We start from the raw sequence: 14,925 nt of genomic DNA on the forward strand, positions 1-14,925 counted from the left end.
CAAGACAGCGAGGTTTTTGATCAGGCGCGCGCCGCGGACAGCCTCTACCTCCAGGGGTCTTAGGCGGCCCAGGGCAGACCCGGGAGTCGCTGGAAGCGCAAGATGGCGACGGCGGCCGCAGCGTCGGCTTCGGAACCGGAGACCGATCCCAAGGCGGGGCCCGAGGCTGAGGGCGAGGAGGACGAGGCGAAGGCGGACAGGACGAGGAGGAAGGTGTTAACGCGCGCCGTGACCACTGCGGCCTACAAGGCCATGGGGCCAGCGTGGGACGAGCAGCGGGAGGAAGGCGTGAGTGAGAGCGATGGAGACGAGGAGTTCGCCATGGCCTCCTCGGCGGAGAGCTCCCCCGGCGAGGACGAGTGGGAGTACGACGAAGAGGAGGAGAAGAACCAGCTGGAGATTGAGCGGCTGGAGGAGCAGGTGCGCCCGGGGGTGGGCGGCGGGTTCCCCCTCTCCCCCAGGTTCCCGGGCCTGACCCTCCTCCTCCCGGGTCCGGAGCGGTAATGAAGCCGCCGGCCGGGCAGCAAACCCGCTATTCATCCGCAGCTCCCAGCGTTGGGGGTGCTTGCCTGGGGCTGTGCGGGCGTAATCCCATGGCAGCCTCGCCACGACCCAGGGAGGCGGTTAGAGTGTCCCCCGTTTTACCGAGGAAACGGAGGCTCTCCGTGGAGGGACTTCTCCGGCGCGATGCTACACTTCCTGCAAGTGGGGGCCACACTTCCCCTCCTACTCACCCCGGGGAGCTACGCCCCGAGCAGAAACACCGCTCCCCTCGCCAGGAGGGGTTTCCCTGCAGGAACGAACGGTGATGCGGGACCATGGGGTAGGAAAGGCGGTATTGACCTTGAGGATGGTCGTAAGAATGGAAAGGTAGGGGTTTCGGCGTCTGGAGGCTGAGGCCCCGGCTGTGTGCTTGGCCGGGTTTCTTTTTGTTTTTTTTATTTTATTTTATTTTTTATTGATTTTTTACAGAGAAGAAGGGAGAGGGAAAGAGAGTTAGAAACATCGATCCCCTGCCTCCTGCACACCCCCTACTAGGGATGTGCCTGCGAGCCAAACCAGCTAGGCCCTAGCCGCTCGGGCTTGGCCGGGTTTCTTCGCGTCTTTGAGCCTCAGCTGCCTCGTCTGTAAATTGGGAGCAACACTTCCGCGTCGTGTAGTTGCGATGGCGGCAATGACCGTCAGCTGCCCGGCGCCTCGCAGTAACCGGATCTCTATCTAACCCAGTGGTTCTCAACCTTGGCTGCACATTAGAATCACCTGTGAATCTTGTTAAAATCCTGATTTCTGGGCCTCATCCTCCAGAAATTCTGTTTGTTACTAACGATGAGGCCCAGAAATCAGGATTTTTAAAAAAACATATTTTATTGATTTTTTTACAGAGAGGAAGGAGAGGGATAGAGAGTTAGAAACATCGATCGGCTGCCTCCTGCACACCTCTCACTGGGGATGTGCCCGCAACCAAGGCACATGCCCTTGACCAGAATCGAACCTGGGACCCTTCAGTCCGCAGGCCAACGCTCTATCCACTGAGCCAAACCAGTTAGGGCAAGAAATCAGGATTTTAACAAGATTCCCAGGTGATTCTAATGTGCAGCAAGGTTGAGAACCACTGATCTAACCTGTTAACTCCAGTGTCGTCAGGGGTCCCAGCAGGAGGTATAAGTTAGGATAATTTGCGTTCAGGTTAATAGAGGGAGGGACTACCGTGTTTGTGAAGGTGGGCAGGGAAATGGGGAGGGGAGGTTAGCATCCCAGGGCTGGTCACAGCAGGACCTGTGTCCATCTCCCGGCCTGAAGAGGGGAGGGGGGACCGGTATTTTGAAAGGTGTGGATAGGGCGCCCGAGGATCCAAGGCCTTTGGTCAAGGGGTGCAGCCCCGGTTTCCAATCAGGGGGTCGGGGTGGGAGGAGACATACCCTGGCCTCCCTCTCTTCCTCGCTCCAAGCATCTGCTGGTGCGTGCTGCTGGGCAAACCCTGCTGGAGGAGAGAACCAGAGACCCATCTGTGTGGTGGTGGTGGTGGTGGGGGGGCGCCGTGAACTTGAGCACATTCTTTCTCACGAGCAAGTTATTTCAGTCTCAGAGCCTATGGCGTCCCAGTTGGTAAAATGAGGGTTGTTGTAGTGTCACCCCCTGCCCCCAACACACATACACATATGCAGGGCTGTTGTGGACCTTAAGCGACATGTGTGTAAAACTGCTGGCAGAGTTTGACACATAGTAGGTGCCATGCAAGGCCTCCTTTCTCCTTTCCCTGCATGTGTCCTTTCACAGGCCTCTGTTATTTCTCCACCCCCCGCTCCAGGTCCAGTTTGCGCCGTTAGGGAGTTAGGAAATCGGTTAGATCAGTCTGTGCAGTGGCTAAGCTGCCTCCTTGTTTAGAGCTTCCTTTGTTCATGAAGTTCTGGGACCCGAATAGACCAGTATGTGTACTCACTTGTCAGTGCTGAGTGAGCTCTGTGAAAATGTCTCATAAATGCATCTCAGCATGCATTTCATGTACAGACTTTCAGAGCACCTCCTATATATGATATCGTCATTTGGGCTAGACATCAGAAATTTAGACCAAAAATCACCTTAGAGGCAGTTCCTCTATGTGGTGACTTTTATACCTTTTTCTTCTGAATTACACGTGGTACTCGTGAGGGATGTTTGCACAGGCCTTCCTCACACTAACCGGTAAGGACTCTCCCACCCTCTCCATGCTCAGAAAACACGTTCAAACCCAGGGAAGCTGTGAGTTGGTGGGGGACGGGGAGAGCCTAGGATGTTCTTTAATGAGGAAAGCACATCTTTCACAAACTTAACTTTTTAAACTCTTGTTACTCGTGTGCCTCACTTGACAGTCAGTTTGGAAGTGTCAGTGTGGTGACAGCCACTCGAGCTCATCCTGGTGCAGGTGAGGACACAGAACCAGGGGAGACGAGAGCGTGTGTGTCCTGGCCTCGTCCAGCCCTTTCGAACCATCACATAATCATGGATGGGTTCAGCTTGTCAAGCTTTATAAATCACGTGTAAGAGAACCCTGCTACAAGTCTTTTAAGGTTTTTGAAAGAATCAGGTCATATTCTTATCTGTTACTGATTCTTCTTTATCTTTTTTATGTGAATTGATACATACACAGTTCACATCTGTGAATTAGAAAGTATGGTAATCAAATGAACACCACTTACCCGTCGCTCGCCTGCGGGTTAGAGCTGCATGGGTACTGCTGCATGTGTCTTGGGCGCCTCCCCATCCCAGTCCTGCCTTGCCCCTTCTCCCGTGCCCCCTCCTGAAACCCAGTAACTACGTTCTTGAATCTTGTGTTTCCTTCTATTGGCGAACATACAGTTTTATCACATCGCTCGTCTGCATGGGTACTGCTGCATGTGTCTTGGGCGCCTCCCCTATCCCAGTCCTGCCTTCCCCCTTCTCCCGTGCCCCCTCCTAAAACCCAGTAACTGCGTTCTTGAATCTTGTGTTTCCTTCTATTGGCAAACATACAGTTTTATCACTCTGGTATGCGTCCTTAAGCAATGTGTTGTCCACTTTTGTTTGTTTTTGAGCTTTTAAAAAAGTACGTCCTGTTATACATAATCTTCTGGGACTGCTTTCCACCCAGCAGTGGGTTCCTAAGGTTCATCCATGTTACTTGTCATTGCAGTTTATTCATTTTGACAACTGTTTGATCAGTTCTAGCATTTGGATTGATATAGTAGGCCCCCCTCCCCATTACAAACAGGCTACAACAAAACATTGTTTCTGTTGAACTGTGCTACTGTTGAACATGTGTAAGAGTTTCTCTCATTGGTGTTTTTCCGATTTATCTATTTTTTTGCATTGGTGTTTTTCAAACTGGGGTGATGGTCATGGGTCATGAATTCAGTTTGACTTTCCTGGTATTTATGTTTTACCACTAAGTGAGGTGTGGCAATCTCCCTTCCATTTATGCCCCTTTGCATCCCTGCTTTTTAAATATCATTGTTTTGGGTTTCAGATAGTCTTACTAGTAAGACATTTGCTATCACATACAATTTAGAAAACACATAAGGAGAAGGATAACTTATATAGGGTGTCCCAAAATTCACGCAAGAAATGATTTTGATAGAAAACACAGGTTTATAATTAAAAATTGTAAATTTTTTATTGATTCATAAAGTATACAGTATAGGGTTATGTATGGAATAGCACATCGGGTAAATGGCCTCCACGGCTTTGCTGGCACATACGCAAAGCCATGGTCTTCATTGGTCTTCATTGTCTCTGCTCCTGGCCCATAATTGGTACTTGGTAATGCTTATCAAATTGAAGGGATTTAAATCAAAGGGCAACAGATATTAGATTCTGATTCAATAAACAAAGTAAAATTAGGCTTTTATTTTTTTTTGTTGTTGTTAATGCTCACGCAAAATTCAAATCTTGCGTGAATTTTGGGACACCCTATACTTACCCACTTTTCTGCTCCTTCTTGTTGTTCTTTCTCCTTGATGCCAAGATTTCTTTAATCATTTCCTTCCTCTTTGAAGAACTTCCTTTAGCTATTCTTTAAGAGTGTAAGTCAGATAGTAACACATTTTTATAGTTTCCTTTTGTCTCAGATGTATGATAGCTTTTTAAGCACTTATTTTAATTTATTGTTTAAATTTTTAGTTTGAAAAGTTTCAGGTATAAAAATAGACCTTTATGTGCATATCACTCAGCTTCAGAAGATATCAATCTGTTGTCATTCTTATTTCTACCAATAGGGATCTTTTTATTTTTTATTTAGTAGAAGAAAAGAGCTATTACCTATGTACCTGGCATATGCTAAAGCATGTTACTAAATTATGTTTAAAATCCTCACAGGAACCTTATGAGTCAGAAAACAGTGATTTCCCCATTTAAAGGTGAGGAAATGGAGGCTTAGGACAGTTAATAACGAGCCTAAGGCCACACTATTACTTATTTGTTTCGTTAGAATGTTTCCTGTATTTCAGAGAGAACCAAGTGTGTGCTGACGGGAATTGTGACGGACTTGAGGGAACTTTATGGTTATTATAAAAAGTCTCTTGTATTGATCTTTTTTCTTCCTTTTCCTGAGGATAAAGGTTTCATTTCTGTTTCAGAGGCTCTCCCAGGTAGCACATTTATTTTGTTTGTGACAGGCGTGTGCATTGTCACCAATGGTAAAAAAAAAGCCAAGTTATTTTGATGATGGCATTTTAAATTTCACCGGCTGTTTCTTTTCCTTTTAGCTGTCTATCAACGTCTATGACTACAAACATGTGCATTGTCACCAATGGTAAAAAAAAAGCTAAGTTATTTTGATGATGGCATTTTTATTTCACCGGCTGTTTGTTTTCCTTTTAGCTGTCTATCAACGTCTATGACTACAACTGCCACGTGGACCTGATCCGGCTGCTGCGGCTGGAAGGGGAGCTCACCAAAGTGAGGGCGGCCCGCCAGAAGATGAGTGAGATCTTCCCTCTGACAGAAGGTAACTCCTCACCGGCCGGGCTGCTTTTATAGACACCGAATTTGCAAACCATGAAGCGCCCAACAGCTGTAGAATATTATGATTTTAGTGATTTGATCTTATCTGGAGCCATAAACTTCTGTGCTTGGTGCAGGCTTTAAGAATTGAGTTTTTGTGACCTGTGCCAGGTTGTGTAAGATGATGAAACGCTTGCCTGCTGATGACTCGCACTACATTGCTGCTTTCAGACCGCCCTCTGGGGAGGGAGGTGGTAACACAGGCTGTTGTCTTGTAGAGCTCTGGCTGGAGTGGCTGCACGACGAGATCAGCATGGCCCTGGACAGCCTGGACCGAGAGCACGTGTACGACCTCTTTGAGAAAGCCGTGAAGGATTACATATGTAAGTCCCCGCGGGCGTTTTCCAGGGCGCCCGGCAGTGTCACCTGCATCAGTCTCTGCTGTCTAGATTGTGTTGTGAGATGCAGCTGCCCAGAAGACAGCATTCGTCTAGCAATTAGGAAGATTGAGTTCAGCTATTATTACTGTCCATGGTTTTCAGTTGAAGATATTTGGTTTTAAGACATAGGCATATCTCACTGTATTGCACTTAGCTTTATCACATCTCACAGATGCTATTTTTTCTTTTTTGTTACAATTTGAAAGTTTGTGGTAACCCTGTGTTGCACAAATGTATCAGCACCATTTTCACCAACAGTCTCAGATGAGAGTTAGCATTTTTTAACAAAGTTTTTAAAAATTAAGGTATGTACATTTTTAAAGACATACTCTATTGCACACCTAATAGACTACATGATAGTATAAACTTAACTTTTATATGTACTGGGAAACAAAAAAATTTGTGAGATTGGCTTTATTTCGATATTTGCTTCATTGGTGGTGGTGGTGTGGGGGGCTGGAACCGAACCTGCAATATCTGAGGTTCATTTAAGTGGATGAATATACTCACACCCAGCACTTACCTGGCAGGAAGAATTTACATGGTAGTTCCAGATGACTAAAGGTCACCTTTTACACATTGAATAGATTTTTAGAAGTTTTGGACAGAATTTTTATTTTTCATATTAAAAACCTTAAAACTTCTTTTTGAAATAATTCTGTATTTATAGGAAATTGCAAAAGTAGCACAGAGAAGTCCTATGTACTTATTTCGTCCAGTTTTCCCCATTATTTTATAACAATAGTATAGAATCAAAACCAGGAAGTTGACCTTGGTGCAGTGCGTGTGTGTCGTTCTGTAGATTTTATCCGTGTAGCTTCCGGTGGCCGCCACTGCGCTCGCGGTACAGAACCTCCCCCACCACAGAGCCCCCGGTCTCCTGGTGCTGACCGTTCAGCAGTGCAAGTGAAGGGGGAGGCCTGACTTCCCCTTAAGTCCCTTCAGCCTCCCCTGTTGATGGTTAATTCTCTAAATATTGTCTCTACATATATTGGGGAGCACATCAGTGCTGTGGACAAAACGCTTTAAAAAAGCATTACAAGGTCCCCCCCCTCCCTTTTTTTTTTAAATTAAGCCCTTCTTCCCCATCTGATTTTCCTCAGTCTTCACTCTGGGCATTTCCCCTTGAGAGCAGTGTCAGCACTTAGTAGGTAGACTGCCCAGAGGGAGAGGGTTTTTTCTGTACCTTTACCAGCCAAGAAGAATATAAACTTTTTTACTTTTTATAATTCAAATAATGAAAATAATAGGTGTTTGGTGAATATAAAATTATACTGAATGTGCCTTTAAAAGCTATCCCGTGTCTTTGCTCAGATGGTGCCGGCCCTGTGGCCTCTTAGAATCTCTGCGTTCCAAATGCATGATGTTCCTTATTTTTTGCTGGTCCTGTTACCCCCTTCTTAACGTCTCAGAGTCATTAACAGCACCAGCCCTCTCTCTGCAAGGATCTTTTGTCCTCCCCCGGCCGCCCGTGATGGTTCTCGGTCCCTTAGGGTTTGTAGTCCTCCCTGCTGTCAGGCCTCCACTGGTCCCTTAGGGTTTGCAGTCCTCCCTGCCGTCAGGCCTCCGCTGTCACTTAGTGCTGATGACAGCGTGCCTGCCCTTCCACCAGCCGCTCCAGGGCTGCTGTGGGTCAGGGACCAGGTGACCATGCTCCTTAGAGGATGTCTCACAAGTCGTTTTGAATGGGACCCCCAGGGGACGTTGTGTTATTTTCGGGAGCTTCAGTGTGTGCAAATTGTCACTTGTTTTGAATGTTCAGAAGCTACTTTGCCTGCTTTTTATTTTGTTGTCCTTTTTATTTATTTTTTTCTATTCTTTGTATTTTAGTATTTTCGTTTTTAACTGTTTTTTCATATTTGAAGATGCTAAGGAAGGCCTTCCTGTGTTTCTCAGCATGTGCCACTCAGTAGTGGGGTGGTTGATGCTCCAGTAGTCGGAGATGGCTCGGCCCTTTGGCTCCTCAGAGGTTTTGAAAACCAGGTTCCTTGGTCTGGAGGAGCCTTGTGCGGAGGCTTCATGCCTGTTCTGAACTTGGGATCTAGTGACACCTTCTTTTCTTTGTCTCTCAGAGTCACTGTGGGCTCAGTACCCTTGGGTTTTCTGAGTTAAAATGCCGTTTCTAATATTTGCCCCTGTCTAGATTAAGTGTTGAGAGGGGCCATGATGTAATCTGTTGAAAATTACCTTCTCTGAGAGGAGGAACCGCTTCACAGACCATCTGTAACCTTGACCTCCCCTCACTCAGGCCTTCACCTCCAAGAGCTCGCTCATTTCCATTTTTTTTTTTTGCAGCCCATCTGGCAGCTCCTTATTGGTGCACGAAACAAAGTGGCTAAAGCTTTGGCTAAGTTCTTGAAATAAACCTGCCTCAGGAAAACATGGTCATCCTCAAATTGCCTTCTGTATCTTTCTAGTATTTTTATTTTACAAAGTTACTAAACCTACTTCATGAAAAAGCAAGCCTCAGGAAAACATGGTCATCCTCAAATTGGCTTCTGTATCTTTCTAGTATTTTTATTTTACAAAGTTAGTGTATAGGCTTCTGAAATTATTTTCAGGTCTTTGAAAAGTACAGGCAAACCGTGTACAGTAAGAATTGATGCATTCATAAAGATCTTAATTCATTGGTCTGGTCTTAAAGTTTGTGGGAGTGAGTAGATAAAAATTTAAAAAGAGTGAAAGGAACAAAGCAACCAAGCCTTTTTTTTGTCATAGTTTAAAAGTCATTAAAAACAGAGATTTTTAAAATTCAGATTTCTATTAACAGTATTGTTGCTTTTAATGTTTTTTTTTCACTTTGAAAAATTCGAGGCTTTGAAATCTTTCTGAAGATTGACTCAGATTCATAACTATTTTCATTGAAATCTATCACTGAGTTCCTTCAGTTTTAATAAATAAGCTTTATGATCATGGTCTTTTTACATATTACCACTTGGCATATACTGTTTATTCAGCAACATCTCAACGAATATACCTGCTAGGAACATTGTTTAGGCATACTTTCTTTTTAGTCTGCAGCATTAGTATAGGTGAATTGGGAATCTTATTGATGATGCTGTTACCTTTTTGCATGAATGAGTACTTTTTTGGTGGGCACATTTCTTTTGTTATGCCTTATTTTTGATATTTGGGTGTTTCATGTTGTGAACTAACAGAACTCTTCTCATTTTTAGGTCCAAACATTTGGCTAGAGTATGGCCAGTACTCAGTCGGTGGGATTGGTCAGAAAGGTGGCCTGGAGAAAGTCCGCTCTGTGTTTGAAAGGGCTCTCTCGTCTGTCGGTTTACATATGACCAAAGGACTGGCCATCTGGGAGGCTTACCGGGAGTTCGAAAATGCGATTGTGGAAGCTGCCCGGGTGAGTTCCCCGCCTCCGTGACCAGTGCTTGCCTTTGAATAGTCGGGCTGTCTCTGTAAGTGCTCTTGGAAGGACATAGTTAATAAAATGGTCCTCGCCAATTCCTTAGTGTGCGGACAGGTAAATATATGAAATAAATAGTCTTTGTAGACTAGCAAGAATGATTTCTTACACATGACCCTACAATTTGTTCTTGATGCTTAAAAATACTACTGCTTTAGTTATTTGTTCCAGAATAAAATACAAAAATAACCATGTAACTACCCCTTCCCCATCCCCTCCCCCCAAAAATGTCCAGTAGTAACTGTGAGAGATTTGACCCCATCAAAAATGCAATTTTTAGACTACAACTTACAGAATTTTACTGTCCCTCTCCACTGTGTGTGTGTGGGTGCACACACAGTTATTGATACATAGTGAAGCCCTGTAATGGTTAGATCATTATTGTTAAAGTAGCCCAGTGCATTCTTGAATTACGTCCCTGTTGAAAAATCGGCAGTGCTGCCTTCATCTTTACCAAGGCATTACCTCAGGTGTAAGAGGTCATAATTTTTTTTTTTTTTTAGTTTGAACTAAAAATGTTTTGAAATTTTTTTTTAATGAAATAATTTTGAGGTAGGAAGGACCAAAGTTTGTCATTTACTACAAATTTACTTCTTTAGCCCATGGCTGGCTTCCTTTCCCCTTTTGACTGGGAACAAACCTTTGATTCACAGCTGGAGAAAGTGCACAGTCTCTTCCGGCGACAGTTGGCAATCCCACTCTACGGTAAGACAAGAGCCAGCCCTTCGTGGTTTTTAAAATGCTTTGGGGTATGTCATGTGATTCGGCCTTTCCCAGCATCCCATGAGGCAAATGTGGCTGGTGTCCTTATTCTCACTGGACAGCGTCACTGGACGAGTCCCTTGGTAAAAATGTATCTTGAATTATTAATGCTCAAGTTAGTTATGAGGGTCAGAGGCAGGAAGTCCCAGTCGTGTGGACATTGTTGGAGAGGCCCGGGGGGGTGGGGGTCTCTGAAAGGAACAGGAAAACTGACTCCCTGTGTTTTCTGGGGAAGCTGGATTGAATCAGAATTCCATTCGGAGCATTTCCTCTTGAGGAGTACCCTCTTCCACGACCTGGGGAGTTTACGTGGGCCTGGACCATTCCTCGGTGGGGTGATCTGGTTCAGGAGCACCATGGGTCGCAAGTATTCATACCTGAGTTTCCTGGGGTTTGGTAAGGATTCTCCTTTTTTGGGGAATATATTTTGGAAAGCCACGCCTTTGAGGTTCTGGAGCTGGAGCATGAGCAGCACTGGGAGGATTTTTCCGAGCATGGGAAGAGTTTGGCGCTGCCATCTTGTTTGTTCCCTAGACCTGGTGTACTGTGCACCCTCAGAACCTCTGGATAACTTCACTTGAGCCCAGAAGTTATTTCTCATTTTACTTCACAGCTTACTTGGATTTCATTTAACAAAGTATAGAGTGTCTCTCCAGTTGAATCTTTGGGTGACATGCAGAAAAGGCTAGAATGGGACTGGCTTGTAGATTTCATCTCATCCCAGTTTGAGGCAGCATAGCATAGTGAGTAGCGTTCAAACCCATGCTCTGCCGTTTCCTGTGGACAGTGCAAAATGGGGATCACAGTAGAACCCACCTCATAGAGTTGTGAGGATCAGACGAGTTAATGGCTATGATGACTTAGAACCTAGGAAGTGCCAGGTTAAGTGTTAAAGCTTTGCTATTAGTTTCATGAATTCTGATTGATTAATTGGTAGGACTGCCTGGGATAGTATTTTGAGACAGAGTCTAAGGCCAAGTGTGAGCTCAGCAGGAGAGCTCAGGATTTGGTCAGTAAGAGCTGCTATGGCCACAGATGTGGGAGGGGTTAGTGGCATTCGACTCTCATGGTTTAATCTATGTTTGGATTCTTAAGATCCAACTACAAGACCCAAGGGGCTGAATCCATTTTTCAATAGATATGGAGGCAACATTTGCAGAGTATGAAGAGTGGTCAGAAGACCCAATACCAGAGTCGGTAATTCAGAGCTATCACAAAGCGCTACAGCAGCTGGAGAAATACAAACCTTACGAGGAAGCACTGGTAAGTGTTGGCTGCTTTTACAGTAAACTTCTCTCTATAAGCTTTTCCCTGATGGGTAGTTGCAAGTAAAACAGTTTCTTTAAAACTTGTTTTATTGTGAAATATATAGAGTGTATAAATGTATATTACAGTTTACATACTAATAATAAAGTGAACATCCATGTACCTACCACCCAGGTTAAGAAATAGAACATTGCCAGTACCTTAGAAGTCTCCTATGTGCCCCTCTCCGATTGCCTCCTCTTCCCTCTCCCGAGAGGTAATCACTTTCCTGACTTTTGTGATACTCATTCCCTTGCTTTTCTTTATAGTTTTACAACCTGTGAACGTATCCTTAATTAATATATTGTTTAAAGTTTGTTTCTTAACTTGTATATAGTGGAATCATGCTGTATATTTTTTATTCAACCTGATTTGGGGTTTTACTCATTGATAAGTATAGTTACAGCCCATTTGTTTTGCTATAAAGTTGTGTGTATATAAACAATCTATCCATGTTCTTAGTTGGGTTATTTCCAGTGTTCTGCTAGGAGCCACAGCGCTGCTTGGACATTGAACGTATCTCTTGGACACAGGGAAGAGAGCTTCTCTAAGTGTGTACCTAGGAATGGAACTGTTCTCCAGGTTGTCAGTTCACTCCTCCAGCAGCACCTGAGATTCCTCCTTGCTTTTGTTACCTTGAATATTGACATACTTAAATTTAGCCAATCTGTTGAGTCTGAAACTGGTGTTCTAATGTGCACTTCCCTGATTACTAATGGGGTTGAGCATCTTTTCACATCGATTGGCCATTCAGATTTTCTTTTTGGTGAAGTGCGTCTGTGGTGAAAAATCTTTGACACATTTTCCTTTTGGTTTATCCTTTTTTCTTTTTTTCTAATTGATTTGTGGGGGTCCTGGAACTTAAATCTTCCTTTCGATTGTAGGTATTACAGAATCCCTCCCTCCCCACGTTTGTGGTTTATCTTCTTACTTTAAAAAATGGCATCTTTTCATGACCAGTCTTTATTTTAAAGTACGTGGATTTATCATTCTCTTCATTATCGTTTGTGCTTTTGCTAGGCTTAAGAAATCTCTCTATACTCCCAAGTCATTAATGTACTTAGCTCTATTTTTTTCTGAAAGTTTATAATTTAGTACTTTATCTTTAGGTCTCCATTTGGAGTTGGTTTTTGTGTATAGTATGAAGCAGGGTCCAGTTTCATTTTTCCATATGGAGAACCAGTTGTTTCCACACTCATTCTCTTAATTCACTCTCCCCTCACGCATATGCACGTGCAGCCCCACATCTGTCACAGATTAGCTGTCCATTTACGTGTGGGTCTATTTCTGGCCTCTTTGTGCCATCCCACTGGTTTACATTATATCTTTTTAAAAAAAATATATTTCTTTATTGATTTATGAGAGGAAGGGGGCGGAGAGAGAGAGAGAGAGAGAGAGAGAGATACAACATCAATGATGAGCGAGAATCATTGATCAGTTGCCTCCTGCACGGCCCCTACTGGGGATCAAACCCGCAATCCAGGCATGTGCCCTTGGTCAGAATCGAACCCGGGACCCCTCAGTCCGTAGGCCAATGCTCTATTCACTGAGCCAAACTGGCCAGGGCACATTATATCTTTTTAAAGATTTTATTTTCTAGTTGCTCCTGATATATAAAATGTAATTTGTTTTTTAATTTTTTATCTAACTTGCTAGATTTTTACTAATATTAATAATTTATGCCCTGGCGGGTAGATCACTTGGTTAGGGTATCATCCTGATACACCAAGGTTGTGGGTTTGATAACTCTGGTCAGGGCACATACAAGAATCAACCAGTGAATGCATAAATGAGTGGAACAACAATCCATGTTTCTCTCCCTCCCTCCCTTCCTCGCTCTCTAAAAATTAGTAAATAAAATTAAAAATAATTGACGGATTCTTTTGGATTTTCTGTGTTGACAGTAGTTGTGTTTTTTTATACAATATTATTTGTAAGTGGCATTTTTTCCTCTTTCTTGGTCTTAGAATACTTTTAACTTCATTTACCGTTCCTCAGACTTAGTCTCTTGTGATCTTGTATTTCTTGCCTTTTTGTTTGATCTTCAGGCATCATTGTTAAGTTTGCATCATACAGTCTAGTTTGTTTACATTTACTGCATGCATGTCCCACTTTCTGTCCTCTTCCTTCCTGCGTCCTAGATTTTCCATCTGGAATCACTTTTCTGTTGCCTGAAGTCTATCCTTTAGGCTCCCACACTGGACATTTGCTCGTAACAGATTTTCCAGATTTTCTCAGTTTTTGTTTGAAAAAGTTTAACTTTGTTGCTCTCCTTGAAAGTTCATTTCTTAGGATATAGAATTCTAGACTGACAGTTGTGTTCTCTCAGCAATTAAAGATACCTTTCTGCCTTTGGCTTCTGTTGTTGAGACGTCAGCTGTCTAACTCTTGCTTCTTTGAAGGTAACCCTTATTTTTTCCTCTGGTTGGTTATAATATCTCTCTGATTTGTGTGATGTCCTACAATTTCATTACCGTAGGTCCAGGTGTGAATATCTTTGTATTTATCCTGCTTGTGGTTTGTTGGGCTTCTTGGCTTTGATTTTGGTCTCTCTCGTGGCCTGAAGAATACAGATACTGAGAGCCAGGCTACCTCCAGTTTGAATTTTAGTTCTGCCACTTAGTAGCTCTGATTTTGGGCTTGTGCTTAGCCTCCTTGTGTTTCATTTGCCTTGAATAATATGGGGATAGTAATGATACCTGCCTCATAGGATTGTTGTGAAGATCAAAGTCTTAATATATCTTAGGCCAGCAAAAGCTTAACCTTCACTTAACCACCTTCACTTAGACCTTGTCCTTAGTATTTCTTTACTAGTTTGTTGGTGATTTTCAGGATGCTTTTTATATTTAGTCCAGCAGTTTTAGTTTTCAATGGCACAGTGTGTCTGGGTCACTAGTTTGTCATTATTACTAGGAACTGCAGCTCTAAGACAGCTTCTTTCTGTGTTTAGAACATGTGTGCTCTCTCGCTGGTCTGCATGTGCTCCCTCTCTCTCTTTTACATGTAAATGATTTGTATGTAATTTATTTCACAAAGCCTCATTAATGACAACCTCAGACAGTTCAGTTTTGTTTTGACTATCAGCAGAGTGTGGCTGAAAAGAAAAGTTGAATAAGAGGGTTTTGTTCAAAAAGATTTTGATTGTACGTCTTTGGATCAATAAACATTCAGCATACCTCTTCCATCTTCTGCATGTACCTGTACTTGGCAGGAGCTGGTATTTGGAATGAGAAACCTGAACTAGCACAAGGCACCGGATTACTCTAGTGTGGTTGCTTTCTCTCCTCCACTCAGTAGGCCATGAAAATAACTTCTGTTTTGGAAGGATGGCTTGCATTGGTCATTGGCGAGGGTGCTTCTCCTTCATTCAGTTCCTGATTTAAATTCCCGGTAGTCCAGGGATGGATTTAGAAAAGGGTTTGAGGAGCTTTTGTAGCTAATGCAGTGACGGGGCACTTTTGTGGGCCCTGATGTGCAGAGGTTCTGAGCGGGGTTGGTGGTTCTTGGAGTAGCCAGTCTCAGCAGAGTTGAATATGA

The 14,925-nt window shown here is 43.7% G+C and overlaps 1 protein-coding gene across 1 annotated transcript in view; it reads left to right on the forward strand.

Annotated features, from left to right (window-relative positions):
* SART3 (squamous cell carcinoma antigen recognized by T cells 3) overlaps positions 1-14,925 on the forward strand; it is a 27,948-nt gene continuing 13,023 nt past the window's right edge. Inside the window, exons 1-6 of the mRNA XM_005869694.2 lie at positions 1-420; positions 5,335-5,461; positions 5,736-5,840; positions 9,074-9,258; positions 9,975-10,026; positions 11,222-11,346. Coding sequence (XP_005869756.1) covers positions 103-420; positions 5,335-5,461; positions 5,736-5,840; positions 9,074-9,258; positions 9,975-10,026; positions 11,222-11,346 — 912 coding nt within the window. The 5' untranslated portion in view covers positions 1-102. The remainder of the gene's footprint in view (positions 421-5,334; positions 5,462-5,735; positions 5,841-9,073; positions 9,259-9,974; positions 10,027-11,221; positions 11,347-14,925) is intronic.

The sequence above is a fragment of the Myotis brandtii genome, unplaced genomic scaffold, assembly GCF_000412655.1.
Source record: "Myotis brandtii unplaced genomic scaffold, ASM41265v1 scaffold303, whole genome shotgun sequence".
In the NCBI taxonomy this organism is placed as follows: domain Eukaryota; kingdom Metazoa; phylum Chordata; class Mammalia; order Chiroptera; family Vespertilionidae; genus Myotis; species Myotis brandtii.